The sequence below is a fragment of the Rattus norvegicus genome, chromosome 1, assembly GCF_036323735.1.
Source record: "Rattus norvegicus strain BN/NHsdMcwi chromosome 1, GRCr8, whole genome shotgun sequence".
Classification (NCBI taxonomy): domain Eukaryota; kingdom Metazoa; phylum Chordata; class Mammalia; order Rodentia; family Muridae; genus Rattus; species Rattus norvegicus.
The window spans coordinates 108,925,102-108,952,505 of record NC_086019.1 but is presented as its reverse complement, the minus strand read 5'-3'; the positions used below and the strand labels follow the sequence as shown (position 1 = coordinate 108,952,505).

Here is a 27,404-nt window from a genome sequence, read left to right as displayed (position 1 = left end):
AACTGTGTACTATAATCAGAGCAATAGCAATGAGAAGCAGTGAGCTGCCAGTCCTGTAAATACAGAATACTGAACACAAACGCATGAAACACTGAGAAGCTATTAAAAATACCAACAAGAAGATGCAAAGGAAAATAAGATGGGGAGATCAATGAATTTGAAATGAGGAAGAGCAGACTTGATCAATAAAACTAAAACTGTGTCATTTAAAATACTAATAAATTACATAACCCCATGAGGAGTCTGGACAGAAAAAGAAAAATGAAAATATTTCTTTCACATTAGAAATGAGCGAAGATATACCATAAATATTAAATTTTCCATTAAATAAAAATATAATGTTCATTGCCAAAAAGCATATATTTCAATGAGATCAATGGTTTCGCAAGATGTGAAATGATCCAAAAAAGAGTTTCGAACTAAATAAATACAGCTATGTCATAAAAACTAAAATATGAGCATTTCAATACAAAATGATTCACCATGTCTCCCCTAAACATATTATCAACTCAAATAATTTTTCTGCTTTTCATGTCAAATATTTTCTACACAAAATATTTCCTGTACTCTGATGACTATATTTTCATCTAATTTTGCATCTTACTGTTTTCAGGCTAATTCCATAAAAAAGGAAACTATATGAAAAGTATTTCCTATATTTCTAAGCCATTCTAGGACAAAAAATAATTTCCAGACAGAAGGCATAAGATAAGGTCCCACCAAAAATCATTGAAGTGGAAACATTGGAAAATTTGCCGCCAAGACTCAGAGCAAGGCAAAAATGTCCATTTTTGACCCTGTTCTTCAAGGTCATGAGTTTTGAATATTGAAATGAAATAGAAGATATTCACAATGAAAAGAAACATGTTAGATGATCCCTTTACAGATGGTGCAGTCATAATATATAGGAAATCATGGTGCTAGAAAGATGGCTCAGTGGTTAAGAGAGCTGGCTGCTCTTCCAGAGGACCCAGATTCAATTCCCAGCACCCACAAAGCAGTTCACAACTGTCCATAACTCCAGTTCCAAGGGCTCCAACACTCTGGCACAGACATACATGCAGGCAAAACACCAATGCATATAAAATAAAAATAAATAAATAACTTTTTAAATACATACACATACACACACACACACACACACACACACACACACACACACACACACACAGTAGCCGTCTTTAGACACACCCAAAGAGGGCATTGGATCCCATTACAGATGCTTGTGAGCCACCATGTAGTTGCTGGGAATTGAACTCAGGACCTCTGGGAGAGCAGTCAGTGCTCTTATCCACTGAACAATCTCTTCAGGCCCATAAGTAAGTCATTTTTTAAAAGAAAAAAAAACATAGGATTCCACCTAAAAAGCCTCTTCTCTCTCTCTCTCTCTCTCTCTCTCTCTCTCTCTCTCTCTCTCTCTCTCTCTCTCTCACACACACACACACACACACACACACACCAAAAACCTGTTAAAACTAACTCAGCAAAGTTTTAAGACATAAAATTTACTTATAAAACTTAGTATTGCTTCTATACACTTAACAGAAAATTATGTGAAATCTAGGAAATAATTCCATTTATAGTATTTGCCCAAAAAAAGAACAAAAGTACCCAAAGATGTAAGCAATAAATTTATCCAAGAAAAAAGAATAATCAGTACTCTGAAAATTGCCAAATTCTGATTTGTAAATTAAACAAAAGAAAAAAACAGATGAGACTACACCTCATATTCACAGGGTAAAAGAACCAACACTGTTTACACATGCACCCAAACTAACCTATTATGAGCATAATTCCAATATCACTGAACCAGAAAACCTTTCATGGGAACCATGAAATGCCCAGAAGAGCCATAGGAATCTTCAGGAAAAAAGAACAAACCTGGAGGCCTCATGTTAACTGATTTCAAAAACACAATGAAAAACTATAAATATCAAAATAATGTGACAATGACACAAACCAGACAGAGACCAATGAGGTAAAACAGGGAACTCACAGATAAATCTATCCATCCACAGCCAACTGGTTCAACAGATTCTGGGAATACACACAGAGGGCAGGGACAATCTCCTCAATACATTTGTTTGGAAAACCAGACATTCGCACTTACACATTATCTTACACTATATTAAAAATATAATCTCCTCTGCACACCTCGGGCCACATCCCTGGTCCAAGGGGAAACTGCACAATGTTCTGAACACAGGGATACAGGAACAGACAGCTGTGGTACCTGGTCTGCGCCCAGGAACAAACTGATCCCGCCAAACATCTCCCTGCACCCAAATCCCATGGGGGAGAGAGCTGGAACCTCAGAAGTGTGGATACTCCTGAGAAGTCAGAGGAGAATACCCTCTGCCCACAGTCCAGACCCAAGAGGGAATCACGTAGTGCCAACTGTGCCCACTGAGTGCAAGAACCTACATGAGCAATTAGGGTCAGGATTCCTGCCTGCTCCTAGAGCTGTAAGACAGTCTCCAGGAGCGCCAACACACCTGAAATCAGAACACCTGTTCTCAGGAAAGGCTGAAAGGAAAACAGTTCTACAGGAGTGCTGACACGGAGGCCTACAGCAGGGCCAAGTCACTCCCAGAAACATCAAGACAAGCAAACACCAGAGACAAACCAATGGCTAGAGGCAAGCACAGGAACCTAAGCAACAGAAAGCTAGACTGCTTGAAAAATCAGAGCCCAGTTCTCGCACCAAAGAAAATACTGGATATCCAAAAACACCAGAAAAGCAAGATCTAGATTTTAAATCACATTTGATCATGATGATGGAGGACTTTAAGAAAGACATAAGGAACTCCCTTAAAGAAATGCAGGAAAAGACAAGTAAACAAGTAGAAGACCTTAGAGAGGAAACACAAAAATCCCTGAAAGAATTTCAGGAAAACACAACCAAACAGGTGAACCAATTGAAAATGGAAATAGAAACAAAAAAAGAAATCACAAAGGGAGACAACCCTGGATATAGAAAACCAAAGGAAGAGACAAGAAGCTGTAGATACAAGCATCACCAACAGAATACAAGAGATAGAAGAGAGAATCTCCGGGGCAGAAGATATCATAGAAAACATCAACACAATTGTCAAAGATAATGTAAAATGCAAAAAGCTCCTATCCCAAAACATACAGGAAATCCAGGACAAAATGAGAAGATCAAACCTAAGGATAATAGGTGAAGAAGAGAGTGAAGACTCCCAACTTAAAGGGCCAGTAAATATCTTCAACAAAATTATAGAAGAAAACTTCCCTGACCTAAAGAAAGAGATGCCCATAAACATACGAGAAGCTTACAGAACTCCAAATAGATTGGACCAGAAGAGAAATTCCTCCCATCACATAATAGTTAAAATACCAAATGCACAAAACAAAGAAAGAATATTAAAAAGCAGTAAGGGAAAAGGTCAAGTAACATACAAAGGCAGACCTATCAGAATTACACCAGACTTCTCACCAGAAACTATGAAAGTCAGAAGATCCTGGACAGATGTCATACAGACCCTAAGTAAACACAAATGCCAGCCCAAGTTACTGTATCCAGCAAAACTTTCAATTAATATAGATGGAGAAACCAAGATATTCCATGACAAAAGCAAATTTATGCAATATCTTTCTACAAACCCAGCCCCACAAAGGATAATAGATGGAAAACTCCATCACAAGGAGAGAAACTACACTGTACAGAAAGCAAGAACATAATTTCCTTGCAATGAAACCAAAAGAGAGACAAACAAACATAATTCCACCTCTAACAACAAGAATAACAGGAAGCAACAATCACTATTCCTTAATATCTCTCAACATCAATGGAATCAATTCCCCAATAACAAGACATAGAGTAACAGACTGGATACGTAAAAGAGGACCCAGCATTTTGCTGCATGCAGGAAACACACCTCAGAGACAAAGACAGATACTACCTCACAATAAATGGCTGGAAAAACAACTTTCCAAGAAAATGTCCTGAAGAAACAAGCTGGAGTAGCCATTCTAATATCAAATAAAATTGGCTCAACCAAAAGTCATTAAAAAAGATAAGGAAGGACACTTAATATTCATCAAAGGAAGAATCCACCAAGATGAACTCTCAATCCTAAATATCTATGCTCCAAATACAAGGGCACCTACATATATAAAAGAAACCTTACTAAAGCTCAAAACACACATTGCACCTCACACGATAATAGTAGGAGATTTCAACACCCCACTCTCATCAATGGACAGATCATGGAAACAGAAATTAAACAGAGATGTAGAGAAACTAACAGAAGTTATGAACCAAATGGATTTAACAGATATTTATAGAACATTCCATCCTAAATCGAAAGGATATACCTTCTTCTCAGCACCTCATGGAACCTTCTCCAAAACAGGCCTCAACAGATACAGGAAGATAGAAATAATCACATGCATCCTATCAGATCACCACGGACTAAGACTGGTCTTCAATAACAACAGTAATGACAGAAATCCCACATATACATGGAAGTTGAACAATGCTCTGCTCAATGACAACTTGGTCAAGGAAGAAATAAAGAAAGAAATTAAAGAATTCTTAGAATGTAATGAGAATGAAGATACAACATTCCAAACTTATGGGATACAATGAAAGTTGTGCTAAGAGGAAAAGTCATAGCTCCGTGTGCCTGCAAAAAGAAACAGGAGACAGCATATGACAGCAGCTTGACAGCACACCTAAAAGCTCTAGAACAAAAAGAAATAAATAAATAAACTCAAGAGGAGTAGAAGGCACGAAATAATCAAACTCAGAGTTGATATCAACCAAGTAAAAATGAAAAGGACTATACAAAGAATCAACAAAAGCAGGAGCTGGTTCTTTGAGAAAATCAACAAGATAGATAAACCCTTAGCCAGACTAACCAGAGGTCACAGAGACCATATCCAAATTAACAAAATCAGAAATGAGAAGGGAAACATAACAACAGAATCTGAATTTAAAAAATCATAGATCCTACTACAAAAGCCTATATTCAACAAAACTGAAAAATCTGGAGGAAATGGACAATTTTCTAGACAGATACCAGGTACCAAAGTTAAATCAGGAACAAATAGACCATCTAAACAATCCCCTAACTCCTAAAGAAATAGAAGCAGTTATTAAAAGTCTCCCAACAAAAAAGAGCCCAGGACCAGATGGGTTCAGTGCAGAATTCTATCAGACCTTCATAGAAGACCTCATACCAATACTGTCCAAACTATTCCACAAAATAGAAACAAACAGAACACTACCGAATTCCTTCTATGAAGCCACAATTACTCTTATACCAAAACCACAGCGTCTGGGAGATTCACTTTAAAGTGCCTTGAATTAATTCACACATACATAAAAATCTGTATCTCACTAAACAGTGAGTTAAACATGCATCTGTCTACTGATGTTAGACAAAATATTTAGAAAAATGCCGGGGCTGGGGATTTAGCTCAGTGGTAGAGCGCTTACCTAGGAAGCGCAAGGCCCTGGGTTCGGTCCCCAGCTCCGAAAAAAAGAACCAAAAAAAAAAAAATGCCTAGTTAAAAATCAGAACTTTAAATTAATTGTAATGGAGCTGCAGACAGTGCTCAGTATCTAAAAGTGCTTGCAACTCTGCGCCTGAGTTCAGTTCCCAGCACCCACATGGCAGCTCACAACCACCTGTAACCTCCATTCCAGGGGGTCTGACTGCCCAGGGACCTAGTACACACATGATACACGGACATACGTGCAGGCAAAAATAAAATAAAAAAATAAATCTTTAAAAGAAAATAATTGTAATGACTATTGCTATTTGAGTCGATTTTTCTACTAATCCTACTGAATTATGCAAAAGTCAAAAATTAAAATACCAGTCTCTGTAAGTTTATTGAAATGCTTCAAGAATAGTTCTCCAAGGGCTGGAGAGATGGCTCAGCAGTTAAGAGCGCTGGCGGCTGCACCCGAGGACCCATGTTTGATTCCCAGTACCACACGCACCACAGGGCAGCCATCTGTAACTCTAGTTCCAGAGGATCTGTTGTCCTCTTCTGGCCTTTGTGGGCATTGGGCATGCAGGCAACACTCATGTGTGTAAAATAAAAAATAAATTCAAAAGAGAATAGTTGAACATTGTAGATCCAGTTAATACCACTAAGTGTGTTAACAAATAACAGGGGAAAGATTAAAATTCCCTCAAAGGCATCTGTAATGCAATTTAACAACTATGGATGACTGCTTTGGGCCTTCCAGTAAATCAGAAATAAAATGGAGTTTCCTTTACATCCTGACTAGATGGGTACACAAATTAGAAATTATTACTAGGGATTATGTTAAGCAGATAAAAAGAGCATGGTAAAGTCCTAAGACAGGGGGTCACCCTCTTTCGTCTCCCTGACTTTAGCAGGGACATTTTCTTCTCCTTATTTATCATCCCCTGGAAGGACCCCTGCTGTCGAACCTGACAGCTGGAGTTTGATCCCAAGACCCACAGGGTAGAAGGAGGGAACCAACTCCCACACTTTGTCCTCTGACCTCCATATGTGTGTGCCGTGTGAATGATTCAAGGCAGTGTTATGAAAACAAAACGATATGCTAGTAGAAGCATTAGAATTCAACATGAAGGGTTTTCAACATTTTAAAAATATGAAATTTTACAGTGAACAAATCAAATGCTTAGTGCATGGCTGACCATCAGTGAATGTTATCTTTTTTAGAAAAGACCCCGAATATCTTCAAAAAATCAGCTAAACCTCTATTTTGAAAGCCAGAATAAAAATACCCAAAGAATACTTCAGAACTAAGTCTCTCTTATGAATAAGATATAAAACTCTTCAATGCCATATCTAACAAATAAATCACATCCAGTAATACAAAAAAAAATGATTGCATCATAAGCAAGTGGCTATTCAAGCTGGGACAACATTGCAAATGTAACCCAAGGCTGGCAAGATGGCCCAGCAGGTAAAGGCACTTGCTGCCGAACACTGTGCCACAGCAGGTGCACAAATACACTCATATGTGTGTGCACGCACATGCACACACACAAATTAACAAAATAATAAATATCACCTATGAAACAACGTTAACCTAAACAATATTGACATAGTGACAAAATTCTGCATGGTGGTCAATAGCTGCTAAGAGAGTGAGTCAGTTTCTTCTGGTGTGAGGTCTCACATAGGTTGTCCAATCGAGGGGTGTGGTGGTTTGAATAGGAATGCCCCCCTTAGGCTCATAAATGTTTGGTCATCAGGTAATGGAAATACTTGAAAGGGATTAGAAGGTGTGGCCTTTTGGAGTAGGTGTGGCCTTGCTGGAGTAGGTGTGGCCTTGTTGGAGTAGATGTGGCCTTGTTGGAGTAGGTGTGGCCTTGCTGGAGTAGATGTGGCCTTGTTGGAGTAGGTGTGACCTTGTTGGAGTAGGTGTGGCCTTGCTGGACTAGGCGTGGCCTTGCTGGAGTAGTTGTGGCTTTGTTGAAGAAAAGGTGGGGTTTAGGGATTCAAAAGTCCAAGCACCAGCACCAGTATAATTCACTGCCTGCTGCCTTCAGATCCAGATCTAGAACTCTCAGCTACCTGTCCAGCACCATGTCTGCCTGCATGCTGCCATGCTCCCTGCCGTGATGACAATGCACTGAACTTCTGAACTGTAAACCAGCCCCAATTAAATGCCTTCCTTTACAAGAGTTGCTGTGGTCATGGTGTCTTTTCACAGCATAGAACACTGACTAAGACAAACAGTCAACCCAGGATATAGGTAAAAAGAAGTTTCACAGGGCTGAAGAGATGGCTTAGCAGTTAAGAGCAACAACTGTTCTTTCAGATGGTCCTGAGTTCAATTCCCGGCAACCACATGGTAGCTCACAACCATCTGTAATGGGATGGCCTCTTCTGGTGTGTCTGAATTGGTGTTTCACTCAATTCATGTAATACACCACTTCAGTATAAACTACTGGTCATCTCGATAGGTACGAGAAAAGAATGTAAAATAAAAAATCAATTACCTCTTCATAATAAATCTCAATAGATACAAGAAGAGAATATAAAATATCAATACCTCTTCGTAACAAAAGTGCTTCATCTGAGGGGGACAGAAGGCAAGTTCTTCACCCTAACCAGAAACATGCTCAGAAGACCCTTCAACCTAGTTACGAGTATCTGTAAACACCACACTTAGCGAACCCCGTGGGGAAAATGCAAAGCTTTCTCTCTAAAATCAGGACCAGGATAGGAAGCTTGCTATGAGTCCTGCTTCATGTTGGACCTGAAAGCTGCAGCCAAGGCGAGTAGGTGAGAGAACAAAACCAAAGGCACCAAGATACAGCAGGAAGAAAACAGGAAGGTTTGCACACAATATAATCTCATATAGAGAAATTGTAAACAAATCGCCCTAACTAATAAATGGTCTTTTAAGACTTCAAAACATAAGATTATTACATAAAATCCATTTTATGGTAAGAAAAAAAAGCCATGAAGAACCATAAAATTACGTTACAAAAATCAACTCCATTTACAATAGCATCTAAAACTAATTAAGGGGCAGGAACGATAACTCAGCAATTGAAGCACGGAGTTCAGTTTCCAGAAACTACATGGCAGCTAACAAGCATATGTAACTTCGGTTCCAGGGACTCCAATGTCCTCTTCTGGCCTACACCCACAATAAAGACAAAAAAATTGGGTGAATAGACATGCATTCACCCAAAACACTCGTACACACTAAATAAAAGTAAATAAATCCTTTTTAAAAAATACTTAGGAATGATTTTTTAATTAGGAAAAATAATACTCTGAAAACTATTTAAATAGTTTTCTATTTAATCTTTAAGTTAAAAAGGGAGACTGAAAAAGTTATCCCATAATCTTGAATGGATTGGTTAATATTGTCAAGTTATGAAAGCAGACACCCCAAAATTCATTCATGAATTAAACATCATCCCCTTTCAAAGTCTCTGCTGAGTTCTTTACAGAAATTCTCGGGCTAGTCCTCATGTGCACACGCGCAGTCAAGGAGAACAGAAGAACCAAACAACTGTGAAAAGGCAGTGAGGTTGGTTCCTTGGGCCTCCAGCTACCAAACTTACAACAAAGCTACAGTCAAGACATTACTGCCAGGACGATCAAGACATCAATGAAATGGAGTGAGAGGCCAGAAATAGACTCTCACGATCATGGTTAGTTTGTCATCAGCAAGGATGCTAAAGTAATTCACTGGGGAGAGAAAGAGCCACAGATGACATTGGGACAACTGATGTCCCTGAGTAAAGCATGAAGTCAAACTGGTACCATCCACCGTCCACAGAGCTTAGCTTGTAATCTGTCCAAACCACGGCAGGAAGAAACACTTTCTTTACTGCTGTAACCACTGATAAGGCACACATAATCCTGAAACAACTTTCACCCACACTCCTAAAAAGAATCCTAAGTAAATTTTTGGGTTTCGAAGTTAAAGATGGGAATACAGGGTAGAGGGGGTTAGGGAGAAGGAGGGGTTAACAGAAGTGAGGCGATGCCGACAGAGGATGATAGGGACGAATGGGGTGGACATACATAATGTAGGTGTATAAAAACATCTCAGTTAAACCCACCATTACACAGGATTAACATGAACTAATAAAAACACTTAAACATCAAAGAGCCCAAACCCACAAAATGTGAAGGAAGTGGATCTAAGCACTCTGGGTTTAGTCTGTGTGATCTCCGCTACTGCACCAAAAGCACAAACAATTAAAGGAAGCTGGCCATCATCAAATTTTAAAACTCTATCCACCAAAGGTACCATCACAGAAACAAAAAGAAAGCCCTCAGAGTGAGGGGCAAATGTCACACGTCCGATTAGAGACCAGAAAACAATAAAGAACCACGACAAATCAATTTTCAGAAGACAAGTGACCCAGTTAGAATTGAGCAAGTGATCCAAACCCGCAGATGGCCAATCAGAACATGAAAAGAAACTCAACGTCGTTTGCCATCCGGCAAATGTGGTTCTAAAACACAACGGAGAGCGTGCCATGCCCATTTGGATGGCTACAGTCAAAGAGGAGGGTAATCACCGGTTTGGACAAGGATGTGGAAAAGATGCTTTATAGTCCCACACTGCTGGGGGGAATATAAAGGGTGAAGCTACCGTTTTGAAAGGTATTTTATGTATATGAATGCTTGTGTGCGTGCGTGAGTGCGTGCATCATGCATGTATATGTGCAGAGCCAGTGGTGGGAAACAGAGGGCAGCAGACCCCTGGAACTGGGGTTACAGACAGTTGTAGGTCAGCATTGGGTGTTAGGAATCAAATCCTGGTTCTTTAAAGGAGCAGCTCGTGCTCTTAGCTTCTCGGCCACGGTGTATGAATTTCTCATCAACTTAAACACAGTCTCCATCTGAGTCAGAAAGTCCACTTCTAGATATGAATCCAAGACAATGAAAACATAAATTGTGTATGAGAATGTTCACAGTAGCAGCATTGAGAATATCTGGGTCAAATGCCCCGATGAGTGGATAAATGAAAGCTATTAACTTTAAACAATGCACTAAAAAATGAATTACTGATACAAACATGAATGAACTTTGGAAACACTGTTCTAAGTGAATATACCCAATCAGGAACAATGTGGAATATGGATTTATTTCTATACAATGACCCAAATAGGCAAATCCATACACTGAAAGTAGACCTGAGCCTGCTTAAGACTAGGGCAGGAGAGATCCGTGAGAGACTGGGAACAGCCACTGACTGTTGTGGGGGTTGGATTTTCCAGAGATGTTGTGCAATCAATGCACAACTGTGTGAGTACACTGAAAGCCACAGGATGAAAATGAAACTGAGGATTTAGTGATGCCCACTAATGATGCTCATTATATCCCAATTACAGCAACCTAGTTAGTTACCCCTCATAAGGGACACAGTTGGGGAACTCAGAAAAAAACATGGGTCCTGACTGCTGCACCAGTGATCTGCAGGTGACAGGTCTGGACCTCTTGCTATTGGATAAAGAGGAGCCCCCAAGCTGATGTTCCTGCTATTACACACCTGGTCAAATGGCCTATTGACAGTTGATGGCTTCCCTGGGAGGGAAAGTCGGTTTTCTTTAAGGTTGAGGGATCTGGCAGGTAGACCATGCTCCAGTGGATGACCTCACATCCCCGTGCATATGGGCAGCACAAACAGGAATCAGTGCTGTACAAAAAGAAACAGGGCGGAGTGGAAAGGTACTGGATGGCTCTGGGGGAATTAGGAGGAGGAATGGAGGTAAATATGGTCAAAATACATTATATACAAGTGTGAAATTCTCTAAAACTGCTGTGTTTAAAAATGACCATGTTCAGTGTCTGCAGGACATTGTCCCACTGGACACTGTTATTCTAATAAATAATAAAATAACCTGGAAAGGTAACAGAAGATTCTTTCTTGCAAAGATATCCTCTGGGGGAGACTCATGGGGGGAGGGAAGTTAATTCCTAAATATTGAGTGTTACATATTCTCTGTTTTATCACATGCTGAGTCTCTTGGCTGTGTTTTACTCTCTTTAAAGGTGGAAATCAGGTCTTGTGCGTTCCCTATAGCCTTTTCTGCAGATCCTTCCTGCTTTGCCCTCCTTACACCAATTGTGCAAATGTGGGAAAGGGAACCTTAAAATCCAAAGGGGCATCTCAGCTATTCCTTCACACTCGTTTTGTTTAGTTAATACCTGGGGTTTTCCATTGTGGAAAAGGGTGATGAAACTCTCAGCTCAGTAACCCTGAGCTCTTTAGAGGTCTGCTATGGACATAAGAAAGACAGCATTGAAGAACTCTGGGGCTATACACGTTATTTAAGTCCTTTCTCAATCCAAAAGGAAAAACAAGCTGCTAAAGTTTCTAGACATAAACAAGGAAAGATTTACCTGTTAAGGAATGGCAACTCAATTTGTACTGTCCTTTGTGGTTCTAGAGGAACTGTACTAATTAGGTTCTTGCCTGCATGTTATGGACAAGAACGCTGCTCTCAAGACACAAAATGGTGGATGATGTCACAAGGCTAGGACACCAATCCACACCAGACTAACTCTGAAACTCCCAGCCCACATGCTCCTTGCCTGCTGGGAAGCTCCCCTCTATGCTTGTTGACAAGCAACTGAAGACTTCTATCCAGTCTTAGGCATTTGTTTGTCCTGGCTGCCATGGAGATCCTCACATTCCTGTCCCATAAAGTCAGAGAGGGGCATGAAAGGACTCAGCCCTTCTATGCTCAGAAAGCTGAGCCTTGGTTTGACATCCAAACTACAGCACATAGTGAACTTGGAATTGTCCACATCTCACAGACACACAAAACTCATCCAAAGGAAATCTAGATAACACTGCAAACCTCTTGAGGTGAGAACAAACTTAACCACTAAAAAACAGACAGATCAACTTACGGAACTAGAGAGAGGGGGTCAGCTGCTGCTGCAATGGACCCAAGTCCAGTTCCTGGCAGCCATGTCAGGTGCTTCCAGCTGCCTGTGATTCCAGCTCCAGAGAATCTAATAAACTCTTCTGGTCTCCTCAGGCACCATAATCCATCACACAAACCCCACACTCAGATACATATATACACATAAAGTTAAAAATAAAAATAGCCCAACTGTCCCCTCATACCTAGCTCCAGATATACAGCTTGGGAAGCAGCTTTGCCTAATGAGTGTAGGCACCCAAGAAGCTTCGTCTTGCAACAGATGGAGACTATTACAGAAAGACCACAATTGGTCATATACAGAGAACAGTTGACTATGGGGTACCTGTTGATATGTATACAACTCCTACACTGAAGGCTCAAGAAACATCATAGAAGAGAAAACAGAAAGGTAGTAAGAGCCAAAGGCCAAGGATGCCTGCCGCAAGATGGCAGGATATAGAATCAACTTACAGAAATCAATAGCTTTTCATATACCAAAAACCAAACACGCTGGGAAAGAGATCATGGACACACTCCCATTGGTAGTAGCCTCAAAGAAAATAAAATATTGAGGAATAAACCTAGCCAAGGAGGTGAAAGAACTCTACAATAAAAACTTTAAACCTCTGAGGAAAAAGATAAAGAGATCAGAAAATGGAAAAATATCCCATACTTGTGGCTTGATAGAGTTAATAGTGTAGCAGAAATGACCTTTCTACCAAAAGCTATTTATAGATTCAGTGCAATCCCAACCTCAGTCTTAGGAGAAATAGAGGAAAATGCTAATATCCATAGAGAGAGAGAACCACAAAAGACTCCAAATAACCAAAGCAATCATGAGCTCTATGTCTGACGTGTGTGTGTGTGTGTGTATACATATATATATGCATGCATATATCATATGTATACATATATATTATTTTATATGTTCATATAACACATATCAAATATATTAAATGAAATTCTTAAATATATTTTTATATATGTATATATATAAATATATAATTGCCGATCATATAAGAATTCAAAAAACAGTAAAAAAAAAAAAAAAAAAGATGGTCTATGGCTCTAAACAGAGAAATCTCAAAAAAAGAATTAAAAGTGCTAAGAGTGGGAGAAATAACCTTCCCTATAAATGTGTTCCCTAACTGGTTATCTAATACAAGCATATACAATTAACAATAAACGAACTAAGCAGGCTGTAGTTACATATTTAGGGGTGTGTGTGTGTGCGTGTGTGTGTGTGTGTGTGTGTGTGTGTGTGTGAAACAATAATGATTAAAGGAAGAAGAAGCCATAATTTTAAGAAGTAGCAAGAGGGGATTAGAGGGAAAGAATGGGGAATAATAATTTTTAATTAAAAAAATACATATGGGGTGTATATGAGGATGCAAAATGGCTATGAGGAGGAACTAGATATGGTCACGATACATTCTATGAAATTCTCAAAGAATTAAGAAAATACTATATTATTGAAAATAAATGAATGAAATGAATTTCCTTGACTATAGATTGTTGATCCCACTATTACTACAAGCGCAGAAGCTTCACGCAAGTTGGCTTTTCCACTACCTTTCCCTCCCCCAGAAAAGAAGAACCTACACACAGAGAGCCCTCTGCCTTGAGGCTGCTCTTTGCTTCCCTGCTGGGTTCCCCCACTCAGGAATCTTCTCATCATGCTGCCCCCCCTTAGCCTCCAGTGCTGGTCAAGGAACCCAGCACCTGACAAAATTATGAAGTCACATAGTGCTTGGTGCAGCCGTGTGACTCGCATTAACTAATCTTTAGCTTTCTCTTTGGCTGTGCTTTGACACCTGAAGCATTCATAAATCCTTGGAATATTCGGTTTTAATCACTCCACAAGAACCTTTCATAGTCCCTGGAACAATCAAGTCTCTTCCCAGGTATTTTCAACAGAGCAAGAGGGTTGAAGGGTCTACCATCATTTTTACATATTTCGTTTACCTGGTCAGTATTACTTTGAGCTTTCTCAGATATAAAGTCCTCTATGAAAGAAACCGAACATCATGACAGCTGTGAGTGTACACTCTGACCCCTTTCACTGAAAATACATTTTTATCCTGAATATGGTTTCCCTTCCCTCTACTCCTCCCACCTCTCCTCTCATCTGCATCCACCACCTCCTTCTGTCTCTCACTAGAAAACAAAACAGGCTTCTAAAGAACAGTAATAAAATAAAATATGATAAGAAAAAAAAAACTTAACACATCAGAACAGAACAAAACAAAAAAAGAGAAAGAGTCCAATAAAAGGCACAAGAAAAACACCCACTGGTTCACACACAGGAATCCCATAAAAACACAAAACTAGAAGCCATCATATGTACGCAAAAGACTTGTAGGGTGTGTGTGTGTGTGTGTGTGTGTGTGTGTGTGTGTGTGTGTGTGTGTGTGTGTGTGTTTCAGCTCTAGGATCCTATCAGGTGCAGACCCGTGCAGGCCATGTGTATGCTGCCTCAGTCTCTGAGTTCATACCTTTATCAATCCTGTTGATTCAGAGGGCCTGTGTCCTCCAGCCCCTTTCTCTGAGCCATGAGAGGGGGGATTTGATGGAGACAACCGATTTGGGGTAACATGTTCTTAAACTTAAAACTCTTATCTCTGGAGGCTTGCATCTGAGGTCTCCAACACAGCATTCAGTTTTCACAGTGATCAAGCCAAGGTCTTCCTAGCTCTTCCTACCTCTGCATTATATCTATCTCTGTGTGCAACAAATTCTCATTCCTTCCCCCAGGAATTCTCTTATGCCTCCACCTTTACTCAACAGCTTGATCTCTTTTCTTAAATTCCAGGAACCTCTTTTTTACTATGCTGCCCGTTCCTTCCCATTCAGACTATCAAATAGTACCTCACGTTTTAACACGCATTTATTTATGTGTGTGAGCTTATGAGTTTGTGCACGCCACAGCACACACACAGAAGTCAGATAACAGCCTGCAGCAGTTGTTTCTCTCCATCTACCACACAGGTGGGTCAGGGGATCAAACCGAAATTGTCAGGTCTGACAGCAAGTGTACACTGAGTTATCTACCGCATTCGCTTTTTCCGTTATATAACCATCATTCTCTCGGATGCCTCCTTTGACTAGTACAACCCTAGGTAGGACTGGCCCTGCCTACCTTTATCAAGATGAGCTTCTAATAACCCTGCATCCATAAAGCGTTGTGGTGTTCTTCTCTCCATGGTCCCTACTAGCTTCTCCTCGGAGCCTCAGAGTAAACATCTGAAGATAGTTGACTTAACATCCAGTGTCAAGTACAGTTTCCATGGAAACACACAATGGAGGCTTACAAGAAGTTCTTAAATACAGCTGATTAACATGTTTGATGACCTAAATATGCTAGGTAGGATGTGGTTTTATACAAATGAAGAAAATTAGAAGACAGACAATAAAGAAAGACTCATGGCCTCTGAAAATAATTACGCATCCTTTTGCCCAAAGTAAATTCTTACTGAGAAGTAAATCCTAAGATTTATGTGTTCAGTAGAAACTAGACCCCAGGTGGCCGGCTACATGTTTCCTTCTAATGCCCATCTCTAGAGCCCAAAGCATCTTATACAGCCCTTTCATTCCGGACAGACTCTGGAAAGTACACAGAGCTGTCTTCACCGGGCATTGTGGCACACATTTTTATTTCCAGAACAGAAGGCAGAGGCAAGACGATCACCAAAAGAGCAAGAGCAGTCAGTCTACATAGTAAGTTTCAAACCAGCCAAGGGTCTCTAATGAGACTCTCTCCAAAAAAATCAATTAATTAATCAAAAGAAGAAAGTGTTTCCTACCTGTGCTCCAGCTCCCGGATGGACAGTATCACCCCTGAGGTGGATGGTTTCTGCTGCACTGTAGCCAAAAAGGTGAACTCGCTCTTATTCCGGAATAGCTGGATCAGCTTCTCACTCACGTGAGGGGCCGAATGGATCTCTCTCTGTACATCTAGGGGTCAAGAAAGAGGCACAGGAGAAGCAAAATGTGGGTAAAGAGGAGAGAACAGAAGCATGGGAGGGAAAAGAAAAAGGGGTCAAGTTACAAGTAAAACATTTAAGAGCCCAGATTGCTTTTTCTCCCTCTTCTTCTGTCAATAGCTTTCATTTTCTGGCACCGTTCATCACCCCTCACAGCTACATTCATTCAACAAGAACTCCAGAAATGCTATCTCTGTCACCAGGTCCACTTGTCACTTTGACAAGTCACAATAGGCCAGACAGTGGTTTTCTGACATAAATTTTGATGGGATAATGAGCAATTTGGCCTTGTGAAAAAATCGATAGGGTGGCTATAAATAATGTTGGAGTTTGTCAGGTAAGTGGGGTCCTGAGAGTCAAAGACTCTCAGACCTGGCAGGACCCAACAATAACTAATAGCCTTCAGATTCTGTGTTCCTCATGGAATTGGCTTCTCTCTCCCAACATGCATCTAGAAGATCTGTCCTTGTCTTATACGTAGGAGAGAACCTGCGCTAACAACACCCAGCAACGCCGACCTTTAGTTAAAAAAATAAAACAATATACAATACACATCAGTGATCTGTAAGTGTGCCTGGAATAGCTCTGTAAGCCTGAGATGGATTACTTTCCTTACGCCATATTTATTAAGGTCTGCAGGGTCTAGAAGTGCATGACCCCTGTTCATTCTGCTTCTGCCTAGGAGCCTCTGTCTCCAACATCTGCTCCCTGAGACAGAGGCATCCTCATCAGAACTGTCTAAGTACTTGCCCACTGTTCATTATTTCACAATCGTCTCCCAGCACCAGTACTGGTCACCAGAGGACCAAACATGGGCATGACATTGCAGAAGGGGACAAGTGGAGATCAAAAGTCGTTTGGCTCTTACAATCTTTAGTCTCATGACCAGGAGTCCTGCTACTAGATAATATTTTCTAGATGTGACAGGGAAGTTATACCCATGAAATCGCAATAATATGGTTGCCTAATCAAGACCAGCATGATGAAAATATCATTTTGACATGCCAATATGGATGAGGGAAATTTCACAAGGTCCTACCCATAGATGAAGAGGAACAGGATAGGCACTCAGTGGCTCTGAGAAAGGGAGAACCAATGTTCGGCAGGAATGATAGGTTAGCCAATCCCAAGTGGCCAATCCTAAACACATGTACAATGAGCAACACCAAATGGACTTAGTAGATTATAAACACACACACACACACACACACACACACACACACACACATATATATATATATACATATATGTGTGTATATGCATATTTATATATACACATGCATGTAGCTATATGTGTGTAACAGCAATAATTAAAGAAGTTATGAATCTGGGAGTGACACGGGAAGTGTTGAAGGGGAGAAAGGATGGAAGTGTAAATATACTACATAGGAAACACAGTACAGTAAATAGGAATTCTCAACAAAAATAATTTTAAATTTTAAAAAAGTATTTAAAAAAAAGAGGCCACGAATTTGAAAGAGAGCAAGGAGGGGTCTATGGGAGATTTAGGGGGAGGAAAGAGAAAGGGAATGATGCAATTATGTTATAATCTCAGAAAATGAAAGAACTAATTTTTAAAGGTGTGTTTAGTGGTATATTCTTGTAGCCTGCCCAACTCTTCTGACCATGTGATAATTATTTGATTATTTCTCCAAGTGAGAGGAACCAGTTCAGATAAGGAAACTTCAGAGTCTGTGTAAGCCACATTACAAGCTTGTATTAGGATCTTGGTGTCTTACAGAAACTAAATAGTGGTTTCTAACAAGGAAAGTGACACAACGGATGGCCAAAAGCTCGGTCTTTTCATATGCATGGAGGGGATGGACAAGATGATTTCTCACAGCTCTCGCAACTTAGCTTATGAGTCAACCAGTTGGCTGTTTCTCCTAAGGAAGAACCACACAGTCTCTCCAGCTAAAGAATTTGGGGCTGTGAATGGTAGGAGACAAGCAGTCTGTCCCATAGAGGCAGGCCACTAGCAAAAACCCACATGCCTGACACTCGCTTTTCAACCCACTCAAATGGCTTCACTGTTTTATCATTAAGGGCCATACTGGGATCTTGCTATAGGCCAACACAAGAGAAAGCCACTTAAAGAATGCTTCTATGGGATCTAGGGAGGATGGTTCTGTGCTTAAGAGCGTTTGTTGTTCTTATAATTGGCTTTCATTCCAAGCAACCATATAGCAGCTAGCAACTATCTGTACCCCCAATTCCAGGGGATCCTAGGTCCACTTCTGGCTTCCAAAGGGACTGTGCTCACATATGCACAGACATCATGTAGGCAATACATGTATATGCATAATATAAAACTAAATCAATCTTCAAAAGGAAAAATGCTTCAATGTCTTTTTCAAGATCCTACCTGGGCACTTTCTGAGATAGCTTCAAATTTTACTAAACGCAGGAGCAATTTATATTCCAAACTAAAGAGTATTGGCCAAATTTTATTAATTTTATTCTTTCTATATTAATGCTAAGCAAAATTCTCCTTCACCTATATTTATTGCCAGGAAAAGGAAAAGATTCCTGGGATGAACTTGTCTGCTTTCTTTTGTCTTTCTTCCTCTCTCTTGCCCTTGAGTATACACAGCCCCTGGCCGAAAGCCTCCATATTAAAATTCACAGCTGTAAGAATTCTTTAAGCAACAGGCTCACATGCTCAATTTCCTACTTACTGTGGCCATCTGGACATCTAGTCAATGTTTCAAACACCTATAGTTACAAGGCTCTCACTCTTGGACCCAGCCCTCAAACAACCTGATTTTTCAGTCTTAGTAAACACGACACCTCAAGCCAAACACTAGAAACTGTCCTTGGTTCTTCCCACGTCTCTGCCTCTGTGTCCAATCCAAGAGCAGGTGATAGGACTCCCATGTCTGGAATTTATCCACTGCTCCGCAACTTCCTTCTCACATCTCCTGTTCAAGTCATTCCCATAGTCCCTCAAGGCATTCTCTGTTGACCCCTAGCTGGTTTCCCCATTTCCATGCTGCCTTCTTCCCATCTTGCACACAATATCCAAATGTTCTTTTGAAAACGCGCATTTGAATTATGTTAGTCTCCTGATAAAATTGTAGTGACTTCCCATTGCCCAGGAGATCAAATCCTATTCCATCACAAGGCCAGTGAAGCCACCCATGGACCCATCTGATGCATCTCTCCACCTCGTCTCATTCACCCTTCTTCATTTGCTAGAAGAACACACCCTTGCCTTGCATCTTTGTCTCTTCACTCTTTCCAGGGATCTCTGTAAATGTGTGGACACTCCTTGAATTCTCACTGCAACCTTTGAGCCACTGTCCATTGAGGGTTCTTCCAGAAATGTCCCTCCTCCTCCCACTCTGGGTATTTCCTCCATATGACTCATTGTTACACACAGACTGGGACCAGTTCATTACCTCCTATGTAACAGCCAGCCTTTGTGTTATTTACTTTCTCTCCCTGACAGACTGCAAGCTCCATGATTGAAAGTCTATCTATTTATTCGTAGTCTGACCCCCATTCTTTGTGCCTGACATAATGGCATCCAATTTAGATACACTGATTGCTCCACTTATTTTCCTTATTTTATATTTTTACTTTAAATAGCTACATATATTGCACTCAGAAAATATGCAAAACTAGGAGATAAATCGATCTTTCTCTAATGCCAGTATGGACAGCTGGTTGTAGAAAATGGTGTTTGGAGCCAATCCCTCTTCTTCTGTACAAGACACTCCCGAATGGTCGGAACTGGTTCTATCAGCCTTGAAGGTTGAGCATTTTGCATCCTAACTTTCATAAATTTCTCCATAAATTATTGGCATATTAAAGGAAAAAAACCTACCTACCAGGGAAATGTGAGAAATTTCCATTTGAATACATGGAGACATCACAGACAGTCTCCATACCGTCCCATTGCTCTCAAGTGAGGACTTGCCAGAATTCAGACAAAGAGCACACACCAAGCTACCCTGCTTCACACAGCCTGACCTCCAGAGCAGGCTACACATCACTGAGTTTACTCTGAGTTTGGCAGATAACTAGCTGGGTAGTTAGCTTGGATAATACTTCTCCTCTTTGAACCCATAATCAACTGAAGATCAACAGATCAAGTTATATGATGCGTCAGCTTGAACTCCTTCTCATTATTGTTAAATAATTTATTCTACCCTAGACATAAGAGAGGGTATTTTTCCCATCTATGAAGAACCCAGATTCTATAATTGTTCTTCTTTGTTCAAGTTCCAAATTAATACATAAAGTTCTCGACTCCTCAAACACTGGCATGTCACCGCCTCTACAGAAGCCGACTTCTTCCCAGAGTTGAAAGAGCAATGAGTGAAATGAATTAACGAGCCCCTGGAGCAAATGTTGTGTTGCCATGCTCTACCAAGGTGATGCATGTTCAGTGTTCTTTGAAAATATTCCATCCATGAAAGGAAACAAGAAAGACGCACACGGTGGATCGAGTTGATAAGAAGCAGGAAGCATAGATATCAACTTAGAAATCTGTGAAATATGCTCAATCATAGACCAAATAAACAAAATGTAACTGCCGAGCACCGGCAAGAAGAATGGGGATGGAGAGATGATGCCTTCTTCTAGCACGGCAGGCACATACATAAACACACGGAGAGAGACCTACATTCATATTCGTAAATTTAAAAATAGTAAAATGTTAAAAAACAAAAACAAAAACAAAAACAAAGCCTGCCTTCAGGACCCCCTCTGCCTACTGAGTCACCTCCTTGAGCTTTAATGGAGAAAGCTGTGCCTACTCTTACTGCAGCCCGATGTGCCAGGGCTGGCTGATATGTATGGATCTACGGGAGACCTACCCTTTTCTGAATAGAACTGGAGGAGGAGTGCATGGGGTGAGAGGTTGGGGGGAGGAATTGGGAAGAGGGGGGAAGGGAAACTGTGGTTGGAATGTTAAAAAAAATAATAATTAAAAAAAAAGAAAACCAGGCTTGCAGAATTGAAATAATGTTATGAAGGGCACTGGGCTAGGAGGCCATTGCACAAATTCCAAACCAACTCATTCAGAACACATTCCTAACCCTGTGGCATCTGCTATTGGCTACCTTCTAGCCTCAATGTCTATGTCTGTGGGGAGAGGCAAGTCCCCATCACCAGTCCACAGCTGAGCATTCTGCTTTCACCCGGGAAATGAAGGAAGGAAGGAAGGACCCCTTGTGAGGCAAATGGCAGCAGGCAAAGAAGTTGAATCACAAAGACATACCCTGGCTTGCCCAGCGTCGTTGAGTCAAGGCACAGGAGAATAACCAGCATGGAGGTCATCAACAGTGACCACTGTGCTCCCTGGCATTCACCTCATACCCTGCTTACCTGTCACCCATTATCTCCCACTCCACCAGTGCCCCTGTATTAGAGCACTGTAAGCCCCACTGCCCTTCCTCCGGGGCACAGCACTCTCACACTGCTATTCCCATCTGCAGCAGCTTTTTCAAGAACCATCCCCCTCTGACTGTTCCAGGCCAGTTGAGTCCCTGAATTCTGTCCCCACTACACTTAGCACAATCACCAGCTCTGTGTGTGCAATCACGTTTGCATGTGATGAACCTAATAAATAATATCTTGCTCCTTCTACTGTAGATCCCATGAGAAACCCTCTACCAATATGTACCCAACAACTCCTACTGGCACACATCTGGTGGAAATCCAATCGCTTGGTTAATAAAAGTGATCTGGTCTGCCAACTCCTGAATAAAACATAAGACAGGGGTGAGCAGCGCCACACATAACCCAACCTGTTGAGATAAAGTGCACTCCCATAGCAAGCTGACTGAGGAACAATAAATCTAGATGAGCGTCCCAACCCTTCCATTAGGGGATGGGGCCTAGGGAATCCTATGACACATGGTACTAATCAATTCTCCTAATTACTATTTGACTCAATCAAAAGACATCCCGGTGCCCCCATAATTTCACTAATGAGAGAGGATGTATGAGGCAGCTGAGCTCTCCTTACACATTTGATGATATCAGGAAGAAAAATCAACACAGTAACTTTTCAGACTGCCTCTCCACACTGCCCCAGCAACTCGGCAGAATCAACCTGCTCATTCCCAACATCTTACGGTGATTCAGAAGCATAGGTCTAAGGAGAGAGGAAAGGTATGGGTGCCTGCCTATTTGACTCACAGGACAGGAAAAGATGCAGCAAGACCAATAAAATATCTCTACAGCATGATTAAAACTTTGTTATTTAACCAAAAGCTATCTAAGAGCAGGGAACAGATAATTACATCATGGTATAAGTGCCTGAAGGAAAATCACATGTGATAATATCACGATGACAAGGAGGTGATGAGATAATGAAGGAAATGTCTAGCCATACTGTCCAACAGTTAGCAAGTGAGCCAGCTGTGGTGAGGGATGGTTTGACTCCCAGAACTTCCTGGAGACAGAGATGGGAGGATTGCACAAGTTTGAGGTCAGCTCAGACTGTACAGTAAGTTCAAAGCCAGCCTCAGTTAAGTCACAGTGAGACCCTCCCAAGAGATGAGGATATTGATTAGTGTTAGAATGCTTAGCAGGGGGGTTGGGGATTTAGCTCAGTGGTAGAGCGCTTGCCTAGCAAGCGCAAGGCCCTGGGTTCAGTCCCCAGCTCCGAAAAAGAGAAAAAAGAAAAGAAGAAGAAAAAGAAAAAAGAAAAAAAAAGAATGCTTAGCAGGACTATGCAAGGCCCTAGGTTCAATTCCCAGCACTGCACATGCTACGTACTCATATCCATAACAAGAAATCAAGTGTACACAGAATCTACTCAGTTATTCACACAGGCAGCCAAGTGGTCTTCATGGACATTAGCCATTGTGAGGGATAGGTGAACTGCTTCTTCTTTCTATGTGTCTGAATCTTCTCTAGAAGTTATTTTAAGAAAAAAGACACATGTTTTCTGAAATATAAAAGCATATTAAATAAAAAGGGAACACCAAGAAAGAATGCTATGAAAGAAAAAAACCATCCCCCTGCTGTCCATCATCACAGTCCTGAGGGGCATTCTTAATCATGAGAGGAGACGGCAGGTGTTCCATCGAAGCTCAGCCCAGAGTCACTCTCTATAAAGACCCTCCTCCCCTTAAAGAACCAGTCAGCTCCAAATGGCTTAATGGACATGTAAACCAAACTAGGGCACTCAGCCTTCACATCCAGAACCTATGACATATATAGTTCCAAGATTAATCAGGAAGATAGCAATAGCTTGCCATCAAATCCCTCAGACATGGTTTGAATCTGTTCTGTCAATAGCCCAAGGGCCAAGCAGATGTGCCCAGTGCATAGAATATGCAGCTCCATGCACAGGAAAATACTGGACTTCTCCTGCAAGGTTTGCTGTCTGTATTCTTCAAAAGACAGAAAGGTGTCTTCAGCCTTGAGCTTGGTGAGGCAGTGTCCACCTATGTCATTCACTCGCTTGATCTCTATTTAAATACGTTTATTGAGCATTCCTCTGAACCAAGGCAAGTGGATTAACATGTATCTCCACAGGGTGTAAGGCTGAATACAGTGGTGCAAGCCTTTCCAGGGCTGTGTAGGATAGTAGTTAACAGCTCAGAAGCTAAACCAATCATCTACTAGAGAGAAAGAGAGAGAGAGAGAGAGAGTGAGTGAGTGTGTGTGTGTGTGTGTGTGTGTGTGTCTGTATGTGTTTCTGTGTGTGTCTGTGTGTATCTGTGTGTGTGTCTGTGTGTGTGTCTGTGTGTGTGTCTCTGTGTGTGTCTGTGTGTATCTCTGTGTATCTCTGTGCTCTGTGTGTGTGTGTGTGTGTGTATCTCTGTGTATCTCTGTCTGTGGTCTCTCTGTGTGTGTGGGGTGTGTCTGTGTGTGTCTGTGTGTATCTCTGTGTATCTCTGTGTATCTCTGTCTGTGGTCTCTCTGTGTGTGGGGGGGTGTGTCTGTGTGTGTCTGTGTGTATCTCTGTGTATCTCTGTCTGTGGTCTCTCTGTGTGGGGGGTGTGTGTCTGTGTGTGTCTGTGTGTATCTCTGTGTATCTCTGTGGTCTGTGTGTGTGTGTGTGTGTGTGTGTGTGTGTGTGTGTCTGTGTCTGTGTGTATCTCTGTGTATCTCTGTCTGTGGTCTCTGTGTGTGTGTGTATCTCTATGTATCTCTGTGTGTCTATGTCTGTGCTCTCTCTCTCTCTCTCTCCCCGCCCCCCCCCGTGTGTGTGTGTGTGTGTGTGTGTGTGTGTATGTTGGTTGATATCCAAGGCTGAACACATTCTAAACAGTTCATCACTGAAACATCTCCACAGCACTTTTCTTCCATTTTCTTTTGAATACCATGTTCTTCATAAATTTCCTGGGCTGGCCTTGCACTGTGGTTATCGTGTGTTAGCCTCCCGAGTAGCAGGTATTACAGACTTGCTATGGCCACAAGGCCAGCTGAGATGCCAGGTTTATCCATCAGGTGTATAAGCTTCGGGTCAGTTAACCTCTTTATATTTCAGACTCCTCACTCCTCAAATGTCAGTAAACTGCATGTACTCTGATGGAGACAGCACAACTACAACAATTAAATTAAGTAGTGGATTTTAACCCTTAAGACAGTGCCTCCCCATGAAAAGCACATGGTGTTTTGAACACCTAGGTTCAAGGCCCAGATCCTATAGGATGTATGGATACCAAACTACATCCACAGCCAGCATTTGATGGTTCTGTAACCTGAGCTGAAGTAATGACTGTTTATGGCTGAGTAGGCCTGTGGGCCTGTGGGAGAGCAGAAGGCAAGTGAATGAACAGGCATTGTTTGCTATGGTTTTTGGCAGGTTTAACAGCCTATTCCAATTCTTATCTGCTTACGAGAAAGTGGAGAGTCGATGGATTTTCTGGCCACATTGCAGTCTAGGTCCAACCAGCCAGCAGCCAGACAGTTTTCAATTTTCACTTTGTGCTGGTTAGCAAGGATTTTAAATGCATTCATGTAATCTTCAAAGCAGCACAATGAGGTCAGTGCTCTCGTATCAACCCACAGGTGAGTGGAGATGCCTTTGTGGAGTAGGCAGAGGTCAGACTCTGATCCACTTAAAGCCAACCTCAGGAGACCACTGCCTGTCCTCTCAGACATGCCAGGATCTGGCTCCCAGCTCTGCCCTGCACACACTGGGGACAGCTCAGCTTCCTTTCTCCATCTTTGAGTGGCTGTGGCTGTGACAGGATGGTGCTATCCTGCCACTTAGAGCTCTGTCACAAATAAAGGGAAGAATGAGGTCATACACAGCGCCATCCCTAAGGAAGTTCCTGAGACGCTTGCAAAGGAGAACTGGAAAGTTACCCACTTGCTCTGAGCAGGACAACTTCCCAGGTGTCTGTGTATACATGACACATTCCATAGCTGTAAAAACCCACTGAGTAGCCAGGAGAGACTCACTTTAACGAGAACAAATGGCTGCCCCAAAGAATGTAAGGGACTTAACCAAGAACCCATCTCTAGCAAGCAGCAAAGATATGTGGTACTGGCTAATTCAGTAGCTCTTCCTGTGCATGGCTTCCCTAACCCCAGATCACTGCAACCCTCACCCCAACACACATGCCAGAGTCAGCCTCCTCCAAGAGCCTCAGCTCCCCTGAGTATTGGGTGCAACCTTGAGCTTGCATTAAAAGTTTGGATCAGTGACTGACCTAATTATAATTAATCCTCTTCTGTGCAGAGTCCTAATTTTAGGCATGAAAGAGACTTTTTTAAAACACTGCATTGGCCTTGACCTCACTACATCTTCTCAATGTCAATATAAAACAGTGGGACGTCGTGTTCAATAGCCAAGCTCTCCGATCCATGATTGTTCATTATAAATCATTTTTTACGTGTTGCTTCGAATGCTGTTTTTCAAGAATAAAACTCTGCCTGCATTGAAGTTCAGGGTGATTTTAATATTCAAACCTCCTACAGAGATGATGTCTCATTTTAATTATTGTTTCGGTTTATGGGTTTTCATTAAATTAGAGGCTGGGACAATTAGTAAGGTGAATAGCTCGTGTTTTAGAGGTAAAGTTACTGAGACTCTGGGGCAAGAAGACACTTGTGACACACACAGGCAGAATGGTGACCCCTGAGAGCTATGCTTGCATCTGACTAAGAGAAGACAAGGCAGCTGGTCTCCTCACCCAGCTTCCAAATATGACCCAGGTCGCCTCTTGAGGCTACACAAACACAAAGCATGGGTTTGACTGGGGGAAGGGAGCTTTTAATCACTTAACTTTCTATCAAGAATCCAGCTGCCCCTGCTATTGAACCAGAGAACACTTTCAAAAGTTCACAGTCTGTAAAGCAAGGTGTCAAACCACAGGCAGATAGTCCTGATGAAACTGTCTCACACACACAAGTAATTCAGTTGCTTTAGTGGATTAATGTCTGACTTTCTACCCCTGGGAAATTGGTCCGACTCCAATGTAGGATGCAAGGACCAAAAATCATATTGATTAACAAACTGTCAGGGAGACAAGAAGAAATGGTTTGAGTGACCAAAGCAACATTTCACCTCAGACTACACAAATGTGTTATTCTGGGGTCAGCAAGGCATCGTTGCCTCTGAGAGAGATGAAGGAAAGAAAGATCAGGGAAGGGGCAGAGAGTGAGAGGTCAAATCTGCTGAATCAGAATCTGAGGTCTGAGTTTAGGGGTGGGACTCCTTGCTAAGGGGTGGGACTGCTCCTGGAAAGGGAAGGGACTTCCTCTCCTAATTAGCTAAAGGAGGAAATGAGAGTTCTTCCTGACAAAACTAGCCTGTTCCCTCAGACAAGCCTGGTTCAGAGGCAGTGAAGAGACCTCTTCTGTTACAAGAGGAAGGAGGGCAGAGAACCTTTCCACAAAATAAGGAAACATGAAGCAACAGGAAAGCCACAGAGCTCTGGCCACCACCGAGTGATAGCACCTTCATCCTCACTGTCCTCCCTTGCCCAGCTCACAGGATAACATGTACTAATAATTCCATGCATGTTTACACTGTGCAATTACCAAGTCAGAAGAGTTAGCAACTCTCTCTCTCTCTCTCTCTCTCTCTCTCTCTCTCTCTCTCTCTCTCTCTCTC

The 27,404-nt window shown here is 41.5% G+C and overlaps 1 protein-coding gene across 7 annotated transcripts in view; it reads right to left on the bottom strand.

The window, feature by feature from the left end:
- Nell1 (neural EGFL like 1) overlaps nucleotides 1-27,404 on the bottom strand; it is an 864,397-nt gene that overhangs the window by 757,353 nt on the left and 79,640 nt on the right. For all 7 annotated transcript variants that reach the window (NM_031069.2, XM_063275221.1, XM_063275215.1 and 4 more), the window contains 1 exon segment: nucleotides 16,193-16,343. In NM_031069.2, the coding sequence (NP_112331.2) occupies nucleotides 16,193-16,343 (151 nt within the window).